The sequence below is a fragment of the Alligator sinensis genome, unplaced genomic scaffold (genome assembly GCF_000455745.1).
Source record: "Alligator sinensis unplaced genomic scaffold, ASM45574v1 scaffold752_1, whole genome shotgun sequence".
NCBI lineage: Eukaryota > Metazoa > Chordata > Crocodylia > Alligatoridae > Alligator > Alligator sinensis.
This window is the reverse complement of record NW_005842000.1, coordinates 268,171-280,352: the sequence shown is the minus strand read 5'-3', so window position 1 is coordinate 280,352 and position 12,182 is coordinate 268,171. Positions and strand designations below refer to the sequence as shown.

Genomic DNA, 12,182 nt, shown 5'->3' with positions numbered 1-12,182 from the left:
ATTAAACCAGCCACTGGAGACAGCTCCGGTCTTATTATATGCTGAGGGCATGTGGGGAAAGCAATGGAGCAACCTTACCATTAGGGTAGAACTTTACCTAGGAGAACCCTCAATACCTGCCAAGTTTAAAGAGTTTGAAATAAAAAGTTGCACCTGGATTTCTTTACACGTGAGGGGCTTTGCCTGCCAATTCATCCCACGTTCACGCAGCGGAAACAACCTGGGAGGGGAAGAAGATTGGCAGATCAGACTAAAGGGGATATGAAATGCAACCCAGAGTTCGTGCTCCATAACAACAGGTTTCCACTGTGAGGTGCATCAACAGTCCAAGCACTACGGAGGCCAAATGTCCTCTTAAATAGGACATAACTTTGTATAACTACACAGGGAACTTAATCCATAACAGGCTATTACACTGCAAGAAATCACTGCACCCACGTGTACTCTGAGCAGTCTTTTTTAGCCATCTGGATTTCAACTGATCTATCACCACGGTGTCCGTGTCAAAGGTACAGCAGCCAGGCATAGAAGTCTGCATACAGTTGTACAGGAAATCTTTAACTTTAGGATACCCAAAGCCTTCTCAATCTCATGGGAACATAATGCACTAAAAATCAATTTAACCATTCAGAATGAATTGGGAGGCAGGCTGACGCTGTTCCAAGATGACAATGCCAGCGGTAGCAAACATATTTGATACACATCTGAAGAAGATCCCTAAATAGTCATTTCCTTTTGTAGCAACTTTACCATTGTATGTAGGAATGGTTTTCTTCCAACGTCTCATAATCATGGCACCAATCTTTAAGGAGGGTGTCAATATATACACCTGGGGTGACAGAAGAAAATGCACCAAATGAGAACGTTTAGAGTTAATTGACTAGATGCAATAATGCCAGTTCTTTCTATCTTCCATCAGAGATCATTTTTTCTAGACCTCTGCTCACTTTTTTATTATTATTATTTGCTCTTCTCTGAATTCTCCCCAGTTAATTCACATCTTTCTTGAAGTGTGGCACCCCAAACTAGACTCTGGTAAGGCAGCGTTGATAGCCTTGACCCATCTTACACACAAATGCTCCTGTTTATGCAGCCCGGCATGGACAAATGTACATTTTATTATCTTTTAAGAGGGGTAGGGGGCTGCTGCTTGGGTATGCACATGAGCTGCTATGCTGTAACTGTTACCGCTGCATGAGACTGTAGCGATACGACTTAGCTCAGTGACCCTAACTTTGCTCCTGAAGGAAGAAGACCCTAAAGGCCTATCAGGTTTGCTACAATTGTATCATTATAATAACATGCAGATGTAGCAGTTGCATAGTAACAGCTGGTAGCTGCAGCCTCTGATAGTGATGTCATTGGTAGGTCAGGACAGCACCTTGGCAACGACATTGTTGACACATCTTCAGTCTGTGGCCCACAATATCTCCCAAGATAGTTTTCCACATAACTGTTTTGCATTTGTGCATTTGATAAGAAAAGGTAACACTCTGCACTTGTCCTTCCTAAATGATATTGTGCTTATTGATTTTTCCAAGCTCATTTCAAAAGAAAGTTCCATTCTCCAAAGTAACCGCAAGCCCTCGAATCTTGGTATCAGATCTGAAAACTTTGATACTGGAATAGAAGGTAGGCTTACTAAGTCATTAATAATACTGGACCCGGGGCAGACCCCTGAGAAACCCCATCCTTCTAGTTACAGCAACCTACTGAGAACTAGCCTTTGACTATGGATTTCCAACTACCAGCGCACACATCTTCCAGTAGCTTTAGCTGAACCACATCTTACCAGGTTATTTGTGAGAATGAAGGAAATCAGCTTGTTTTGATCTTAACAAATAGACTGTTAAGGGATGCATGGTTTCTCTAACACATGCAATAGAAACAAAGGATAAAAAACAACCAAGCAATTGCTTACGTTCTGTATTCTAAATAGAAAACCCTGAGCACATGCAACTAGTGCAACCACGGAGGTAGGTCACAGGATATTGCTTGGGTAGACCGAGCACAGCGCTGGGAACTGATATATGTATTATTTTCCTTCTACCAATTCATTGTGAGCTCCTGCATATTAAAACGGCATCTTCCAAGGGAAGCCCAGGTGAGATACATACCACGAGGCTTAAAGTTAATTTCGTTTTTGTAAAAACTCAGATTCCACATCTCTTCCTCTTCTTCATCTGCTTCCGATTCTTCTAAACCCTGCAGGCAAGAGAAGCGTTAGCAAGAAGTAAATGCCACATGTACATAAAAGAAATTCCCCTTGGATCCTTTTATCTTCCTACAAAGTCTGAGAATACCGGTGTATTGGTATTCAGTGTTTTTTTCTGAGCTGGCAGGGGCAATGGGTGCACCTCATTGATGGAAGTGAAATAAGTGAATTACTTAAAAGTGAAGTTTTCCTTTCTACCAACTTCAGGTAAATCAAACACCACACCAAAGTCTCACAAGTTGCTCCCCAGGTTCCATGAAGGAAAAAGAAAGAGCATCCATAAATTCCCAGGCTGTACCGGGTAATGGCGCCTGTATCTCTGCAAGTCCTTCGCTGCTCTCCAGTTACGTCCAGCTGAGAACTGAAGGAAGGAGAAAAAAAAAAAAAAAAGACAAATCAAAGATCTGGAGGAAAAGCCTTTCATCAGAAGGAAAAACCAAACTCGAACAAAATTGTTCTTCCCCATTTCCTCTAGGTGAGCTGGCTGTCAACGATGGTGTAAACCAGCAGTTCCCAAACTCTCGGCAGATTGCGCACCACCAATTTAAAACGATACAAACTTTAAGTATCACCAGCAAATTTATTGTCATATAAGGTAATTATCCTAAATCTGTTCACATGCATCACTGGTGGTATGTGTACCACAGATTGGGAACCGCTGCTGTAAATCCCCTGCAGTCTAATGTGACAAAGCTCTTGCCTGCAAACATCCCCCTCCCGCCCCATCATAATCCTCCACACCGGTCTGAAATCCCACCTCCCCTGGGGTGCGCTCCCATCTTACTTTAGCTCTTCCACTGCACTCCTGTGGGCTACGATGCCTACACGTCATCCTCTGTAGCAACGCAACTCATGTTCTTTCCTAGTCTTATTAACCAGCACCAGACTACAGAAGCTCATTTGATTAAATTGAGTTTGTACCCAACTTATGCCAGGGACTGAACTGGTCCTATCCAGCTTTAGGAGAGAAAGGCCAAACCCTACAAATATCACCACTGGATGTGGGGATGTGAAAGGGTGAACAGAACAAGGCATATATCTGAGGCCTTGTCTAGGCTAGGAATAGAGGTCTGGGGCTTCTTAAGAAATGGTTTTCCCACCTGTATGGGGGGGTTAAGGAAACCCTGTGTAGTAAGATATCATTTGCCTTCTTTACACATGTGTTTAATAGAGCACATTCCCATAAGCCTTTCAATAGGTGTCTTATCAGGATTGTCTCTCCCTTTGAGCTCTGCTGACCCAGGCTCTTCCACAGCCTAGAGCAACCTTCTGTCGTGGAAGAGAAGCAACTGTGGCATCTTATGCAAAGGCAGGTAAGGTAGCGAGGGGTCAACAGATGTTTTTTGTTTCACTTTCTTCCCATAATGACCATCATTGTCTTTTCAGTCAAGCAAAGCTTTGTTTGAACCCTACCTCAAAACCTCTCTGACTCAGGTATGGTACATTTGTTCTTCTTTGCTCCTAAAAATAAAAAAGGTACTTTAATGAGAAACTTAAGAACAGTGCTATTGAAGCCAAACTTCAACAGTAGTTAAAAAAAAAAAAAAAATGTATACAGATTGCTACTAATTAACAGGTGGCAATGTTTTAATATTCAAATCAGTGGAGCAACATATTCTACTCATTACAAAATCACTTTGTTTGTCCTTTTAATGATTGCTAAAATAAGCCACGGACCAGCTGATACCCAATTCTTCTCTCCATGATGCTGATAAGATTTAAGGCAAGTCGATTAAAATGACAGTGGTGCATAAACAGGTGCAAGAACCAGGCCCAGAGATCTGAGACATGTTTATCAATTTAAGAATATTTAGATAGAATTGCTGGAAAAAAAGAAAAAAAAAAGCTGAGTTCCCTCGTCTCTGCACCATATGGGAGTAGGAGTTAGGACAGCGGATTTTTTATTTCAGCCTGGATGGCAGAGAACTGCAAATAGGTGCAATCCGGCACGGTGCCAAGTGTTCTGGCCTCAGTCCATCAACGTGCATCATCAATAAGGACCCGAGGGGTCTCACTGAGGGCTTCTCGTGCACCAAAACCCTTCCTGGTCCAAAGCAGATTGTACTGCAGAACTGCAGCGATACCAGTGGAGTCTGGAGTAGACAAGTACTTTGTGGATCAGGGACAGAGGACTCCACATCCTGGAAAATGAGCACTCCAAAGAGTCAGATAAAAGGTAGTTACACACACACGCACACACACGCACACACACGCACACACACACAGTTGCTGCATACAGCTACTTTCCATCTTCTGTCTGAAGGGAAAACCCCGACACACCGAATCAATGGGGGGGAAAGATCACTTTCCCTGCTGCATTATTAGGGTGGAACTAGATTTTGTACCAAGTAGCTCACAGCCAAGTGTTTTATCACTCCAGTCCCAATTATTATTTTTTTTAATAATACAAAAACTGAACAGCAGTCTTTCATGTATTGTGCATGCTTATGCAAGGCATCTTTAGAAAAACTCCCAAGGACTGAAACCATAGATAAAGCAACAGAGGACCCCCTCCCCCCAAAAAAACCCAACAGCCACCCCAAAACAAAAGCTCCTCTTGCTGTAAACCAAGGGTGGGTGATTATTTTGGCAGGAGGGTCGCTTACTGAGTTTTGGCAAACTGTCAAGGGCCGCATGACAGGCAGCCAGGGGCAGATAAATATTAATTTTCTAAATTTTTAGGGGCCCCGCGGGCCGGATAGAATGGCCTGGCGTGCCGCATCTGGCCCGTGGGCCGCATTTTGCCCACCCTTGTGGTAAACCCTTCCCACACACTCCCCCAGTAAAGTGAAGGGGCTAACCAGACAGAACTGGAACTTCCTTTGGTACTTGATAAATCCCCCAAAGCAGATGAGTGTTATTTCCATTTGACATGAGATGTCGCAGACTGTGGGGCTTGCCCATCACCATACAAATCAACAGCCTGTACAGGGTTTAGATTTCCCAAAATTTGACTTTGGAGTATCAGTGACACTGCATATTTGTAAGAGCCTCCTTTTCAAAATGTGCTATCACCTAGGGAGATAAGTACTGTTCTTTGCTCGAGTTGTAAGTGGAGACCCTAATTTAGTTTTATGAAACCTATGCATGTTCTTGGTTATATGGTTTTTGAACTCCAGGTGTTAAATCCCAAGGAATTTTGCCCTTGATACCAGATAAACTAGGAGTCCCAGCCAAGCACCTTGTCTGTACTGGGCATTCTAGCATCCTCGAGGGCACTGGCCTCCAACAAAACAGCCCATCACAAAATAACAGAAGATGTGCTCCAATTCCAGACTAGGGTTAAAGCAAAAGGCAAATGTGGATTTGAGACGCACACAAAAGTATGCAGAAGCCAAACCAAGTCAAGGAGCAGAAGTGCAGCAAGATGTACTGAAAAGCAGCTGGCTCCAAGAGGAAGAGCCATAAGAGAAGAGGATCAGACAAAGCACGCTGGGTAAGTAGTAGGCAACCCACATTTCATGCCAAATAGGCTGTCCTAGGAAGTTTTATGATCTCCTCCCAGCCCAGGAACAAAATATATTTCTGTCCACACCATGCACCGATGCGCATCTCTTGACTTGTGCGTCCACCCACCGGTCCAATATCACTACCAAGGTAAGCCTTGCACCCTGGTGTGAAGAGCAAGAGAAAAATTAGAGAACAGGGTCAGAGGGTGAAAGGCATGATGGATACAAGCAATGTCTGGCTGAGAACTGGAAGCCAGCCCCAAAAGAGAGATGACAATGTGCAGGCAGCAGCAAGACTCACAGACAGAGAAAGGGCCCACAGCATATTAGGAACAGAAACCCGAACAAACAAAGCCTTAACCCCTACAAAAATTACCTGCAGACTGGAGAATGCAAAATAAGTCATTTGTGCCATACCGTGGCTTCCTTCTAATAACACATGAGGTCTGCTGCTCTATGGGAAGCCAAGCAAGTGTTTTTTTACAGAACGAGACTAAATCCAAAATATCAGATCGGGGTGGAGTCGGAGGGGGGGAAGGAATGCAGATATTTAATGGAAAAGGCATATATTTAAAGGCGTTAAAACACAAGCAATCTGAAGAGACATATCCATAGTCATCTCCACTTAATGACAGATACAATTTGAGATTTAGTTTCAGCCAATTGTTTGAAAACGCAGATTTAAAATAAAAAGAAAGCTCTACCTGTGCATCGGAAAGACCAAGAGGATCCTCAAAAAACTCAGACAGCTTCATGAACAAAGAATACAATCTAGACTGAAGAGAAATGAATCTAAATTAGTTTAATAGAGGCAGGGGGAAGCCGGTTGTATAAAGATCGGCACTGTTACCGAGTTGCAGATGCATGGATTAAGTTTACAGCAAGAAAATAACATTCTCTTTTGGTCTAAGTGTCCTTCCAAGCCCCTCAAAGATTACTGCAGACCTCATCTGGAAGGAGATGACAATACAGTTATGAAAGAAGAGTTAATGTGTTTAAAAGGCATCGATATTTCTGGTGACAAGTGTGGATTCAAGACCTTGTGCACTGTTATCAACCATCCTTTTTTTTTTAAAAAAGAAGGGCTTAAAAAACCCACTCACTGAAGGCAGACTGTCCTTTCTTACGCTCAGATGTCAGCAACAGGTCATCTTCTCAGTGGAGAGCAAGAGAGAAAAAGAGAACCAGCTTGTAATCTATGTCCCTCTCTGGTCCTATGCATCAACACGAGCCAGGAAAGCATTTGGCTCGTTCCAAAAATTGCTTTGGCAGGAACAGAAATGATCAAAACATTCCCGTGGGGTTTAAAATCTGTGAAATTTTTCAAAGATCTTAAAAAAAAAATCTCTCTTCAAAATAAAACCTAATTTTGGAGGCCACATTTGACTGAATGGCAATCCTTTGGTGCTAAACAACCAGAGGTAAAGGTTTTGCACGCTGGATGAGTCACGACAGGTTTTTCAGCAAAGCTCTTGATCTGGGATGAGATTCTGCCACTGGATCTGCATGAGCGGAGCTTCACTGAAGGTGGCAGAGCCCGGTGTGGGTGCTGCGCCTTATCCATCACACTGAAGCCTCCATTCCGTTTGCAAACGTTGCCAAAGTCTCTACCCTTGAAAGAAAATACTAGGACGCTTGATTTGTTTGTGCTCCAAGGGGGGATCAAAAGGCTCATTTACAAAGAGCTTCCAAAGGATCGACTTCCTTAGACACGAGAAAATATGTGACGTCATATATTTAAACGTTGCCCTGATGATATCAAAAGGAAACTTAACTCAAACACAAGTTTCCTTTCTCCTAGGTGGGAGTGGTCAGATGAAAGAAGAAAATTAAAGAGGAAGAAAAAACCCCACAACCCAACAGTGAAGGATTCTGCTTTCCTATTAAAACTGAATGGCAAAATCCAGAATGAAAGATCTGTAAAGCAGTATCAGGAAAATTACTGACATTTGCTGCTGAAGTCAGATACTTGAGGAGACTAAATAAGGTCTTTATCCATTACTGAAGACATCAGCTTTAAAGGATCACATTTTGCAGCACCATAACCTCTCATTAAACAGAGATCTGCTGCGCAATATAACATTAAGAGGCAGGGCTTTCAGTTTTTACAGCTGACCTATAATTCCCCTCCCAGAAGAAGCCTTTTAGAAAATCCCAGCAAGTTTTAAATTGTTCTTTAAAAATAAAGACGACAGATGGCTTAAGGGCAAATAACTGACAATGTGAAGAGCAGGGCCACCAACAAAAGACTACAAATACTGACATAAAGAAGTGCAGACTGGAGCATTGAAGGTATCAGAAGTGTGTCAAAGGTTGTGAATTATTATGTCAAAAACTCCAGGAAGTGGAGACAAAAGGCCAGGCCTGGTCATAACAAAAATATCCAGGCTTAGGAGTAAGAAAAGCAGCCAAGCAGCAGCATGTGGCAGTGTAATGCAACTTGGGAGGAACAGCTACAGATATTTTAATATTTTTCACCAAAAAATAACTCATAATACCCCCCCTCTGCCAGCTCAAAGAGATTCATAGATTGTAAAGCTGGAAGGACCTCAGCAGATCATCGGGCACCAGGCAGGAAAGGCAACCGGGGGTCAGGCAACCTCAGCAACGCGACTGTCTTGAGGATTTCCAGGGTAGGTGATTGCACCCCCTGCAAAGTCGATGCCTAATGTCACTGCCAGACTCTTCCACGCAGCGTTTGAAAACACAGGTCATCGTTATTGCAAACAAATTAAAAAATGATACACTGGTAGGAGTGAAAGGACCTTGGAGATGCTTTCAGCTGATCCGGTCCCTAAGAAAGGAAGGTGGGAAGAGATGGATCTGCTCAGAAAGGGACCAACAGTTGATGCCTGGCTTCCTTCCAGAGCTGGGGATGCTGCTGCTGCTCTCCAGGAGAGGGGAGGCAAGTTATGCAGCACAGGGGGGGGTCACAGGACCTTTAACAGCAAAGCGGGGAAACCCGGCAGAAGGGAAAGATGCGATGCATTGCGGAGGAGCTGGGGAGGGCACTGGGTGGGTGGATGCATGGAGGAGCGGAGACAGACACAGAGGATCCCCCTCCTCCCAGCTCTCACCTGCCAGCCGCCGGCCTGGGAAGAGCCTCGCGAACACACCGGCCTCGGCTTCTCTTCCTCGCCATCCTCCTCTTCCTCCGCCAGCCCTTCCTGCCCGCCCTCCTCCTCGTCCTCCCAGCTGGAGTCGTACTGCCAGAGCTGCTCGTCCTCCTCCTCGGCGTCCTCCGGCGGCCTGAGGCCGAGCCAAGCCGCCATAGGGGAGCGGGGCTGGGAAACGGAAAGTGAAAGGAGCGGCCGGAGCAGCCGCCACGAGGGGGAGGCGCTGCCGGCCCCGCCCCCTCTTCCTGCCCCCCGGCCGCCCATTGGCTGCGCCGCGCCGGTAGAACGCTGGCATTGTCTGCGCGTTCCATCCGGCCGCGGCTACGAGCCCTGGCGGGAGAGGGGCAAGGGCTCGGCCGCAGCCGGCTTCGCTTCAATCCCACTCCATGAGCGTCTCGTTTAGGGGCAGGGAAGGATCAAGAGGCCATTTTATCCTCCCCCACCACCCTGCTGGGGCAAGGGGCGTCTGGAATAGGGTTGCGAGTCCTGGAGCCTCCAGGAATGAGAGAGAAATCCCCAGGAGACTGCTGAGAGTCAGCCGGGAGATAAACGATCAGGCCTTCACCTTTCTTTAAAATAAAATCTTATATACAAACCTTGATAGGGCCTTCATTAAAATAAATATTAAATGTCGAATCCAATTTATGCAGGAGGCCAGAGGGTTTTAAAATGTAATAGGTTCATTTATTTACCTTCCTGATGTAAAGTCTGTGCACCGTAATCCATAACCGATAGACGAAGCGCGTGGGCATGTTCGCATTGTGTTGTGGGCACGTTGGTGTTCTGGAAACCTTCTAGCATAGATTCAAACAGAGTTGACAACCCTAGTCTGGAATCATGCTGGTTGCTTGTAAGGGGGTCTGTGTTTTGAAGGGTCTTGACTTGGAAAAGCATTGTAGGTCACCCTGAAGGATTGGCTTTGCTACCTGGAGCGAGTAAGGAGATGCTGCAGACCACAGACTGCCCTGGGAGGTTGCATGGGTGTGCGGTGATGTTTGGAGCTGGCGCAGTGTCTTCCAAAAGTACTGCAAAACAACACCTCTTTAATTTTTTTGCAAGGCCATTCTTGCAGTGAAGGCACAGATCTGGCTCCTGAACTCCAAATGGATTGACCTGGAGGCTAGGGGAGTGCTGTCTCAGTGTTTTCTGAAGGAAAATACTCAGTCAATCCCCTTCAGCTCTTGACATCCTCTTCTTAATAAGCACTCTCAGTTTGATCTCTGTTCTTTGTCTGATGGAGAGGAAAATGCTGCTCCTTGTGTTACCAGTTTGCACCTTTGCATCTGGAGGGCTCTACCATGTTCTGCGTCAGCACTCATTCTGGCCTTTTGTATGTGAGCAAAATGTGGGAGCGGAGTATCAGAAATGAAGGGCTTAAAAACAGACCTTGTGACTTGCTATAGCCACATGAACATTATAGCATAAAGGGGTATTCATTATAGCAATAAGCAGTAAGTTTAATTTTTTTTTCCATTAAAGACCAAGTTATTTTGTTTTAGCAAATAGTCAAAAGCAGCAAAGCATTTTTCCCCGCTGAAAATGTCAGAACTATCTTTTAATTCCCTTTTTCACTGTGTATACAATACACCTGCATCTGAACTTCAAGACTGTCCCAGTTCTGTATTTGTACTGTATCGTACAAGAAAGGGCGAGAATCAAGAGTACTGACAGCCTTGCCAGAGCCTTGTTTGGTTTTCCTTCTGCAAAGGAGGCTTCCAAATTGGTCTCAGTGTTTGCATTACCAAACCTCCTACTAAGCATTAAACTTCACAAGACTTCTGATCTCACAACACTGCATCTGCTGAGTGGCCGGTCCATACAGCACTTCCTTCAGTAGACCTCATTCCTCAATCAGCTGAGCAAAAAGCTTTAGGCAGGGCTATGGAATATGACAAAAAGGCTGCATATATATATTTTTGAAGCAGTCAGTGGAAATGCTAAATTGGAATTGAACTCTGGTGGTCTGATTGGTGGTTACTTAATCCCGGGGAATGTATATCACATCCATTAAGAGGAAGCATGGTGTCAGGCAGGAAGCACTTTGCTTGCTTACAACCAATCCTATGACATCAGTTGACAACCTCATTCCTCACACACACCACCACCAAAATAAAAAGGTGTGACATGAAAGAGGTGTAAATCAGACTCCCTTATACTCTTGTTTTTAAGCTATACTTACCAATCTGTGCATGCACAGAACATGCATAGTGAAACTTATACTTTGCTCTATATCCTTAGGACAGGTTAAAATATGGGTTAGTCTAAAATGTGCGTGCAGATACACACGCACTTTTTATTTGCTTTTCTTGCTACAATCTTCACTTTCCCCCAGAAGGAGCATGGCACCAGCGTAGACTCCCATTAAATTCAATTGGCCAAAATTCAGGGGTCATGTGAAAGTGGGCAGAGTGGAAATTATGCCAACAAACAGGCATGAATCTACATAAAGTTTGAACAGTGTAAGGTTTAACAGCACACATCTTGTCCTACAACCCCTTGAATCCATGGGTTGCAATGGGTTAAAGACTTGTTTCTCCTCATTTCCCCTCAAAATGAACTCAAGTGCTTTTTACAGATCCCTTGTCATTGTGAAGTTCAATAAACCAAATGGAATGGGATGGCAGAGAGCTGGCTTTGACTGGCCATTTGTAGACAATATTTTCTGGTACCAGAGTACCGGGGAACGTAGCCTGCTCTAGCACCTAACACAAGATCAGACACATCATAATGTCAGACTAGACTATTATTAATTTTAATAGAACAGCTTTAAAAAAAAGAGCAGAAGGAAGTGAAAAGAAGGACAAACATGTCACTTGATAACTGTATTAATCGGAACAGGTGAAATCCTGGCTGTATTGAAGTGACTGGCAAAGCTTCTGTAGTTCAGTAGGAGCAGGATTTCACCTGGCGTGTCATTTAAGGGCATGTCTCTTGAGATCTGTCTATGGCAGGTACCACCCTCAGGGCAGGTTCACTGCCCTCTTTCTGGGACTGGTGCATACTGAGTGGAAGCAGGGGGATAGGATGTACTTCTCGGCAGGGTTCATGTGAGTGCTGCAGAATCCATAAATGCCATAAATCATCACTGGGCAATTTGCCAGGTCCAAATCCAGCTACTAAGAGCTGGATGTTCAAAAGTATTTTAGGCTTTTAATGATGCAAGTGAGGAAGGGCCTTGTGAGATTTTTCTCAAGTATGTAGGTCGCTAAATACCTCCCAAAACACCAAGCCTTGAGCCTGTTTTCTTGCTCACTTATGCAGCGAGCATCTAATTACACACGACGAGCCAAATTTATTCTTGATGTAAACCAAAAGAAATTAACGAGTCAACAGTGAAAAATTTGGCCAGGCATATGCAGTAAAACACAGGCTATTAGATCTCTAATTCCTCAACTTGACAGA

The 12,182-nt window shown here is 44.4% G+C and overlaps 1 protein-coding gene across 1 annotated transcript in view; it reads right to left on the bottom strand.

Moving 5' to 3' along the window:
- The window catches only part of OGFR (opioid growth factor receptor), a 15,049-nt gene extending 6,062 nt beyond the window's left edge, over positions 1–8,987 (bottom strand). The window contains exons 1-7 of the mRNA XM_025201655.1: positions 8,742–8,987; positions 6,369–6,440; positions 3,629–3,676; positions 2,514–2,576; positions 2,118–2,205; positions 751–829; positions 154–220 (exon numbers count right to left, since the gene is read on the bottom strand). Of these exons, the coding sequence (XP_025057440.1) occupies positions 154–220; positions 751–829; positions 2,118–2,205; positions 2,514–2,576; positions 3,629–3,676; positions 6,369–6,440; positions 8,742–8,936 (612 nt within the window). The 5' untranslated portion in view covers positions 8,937–8,987. The remainder of the gene's footprint in view (positions 1–153; positions 221–750; positions 830–2,117; positions 2,206–2,513; positions 2,577–3,628; positions 3,677–6,368; positions 6,441–8,741) is intronic.
- Positions 8,988–12,182: the final 3,195 nt, after the last annotated feature.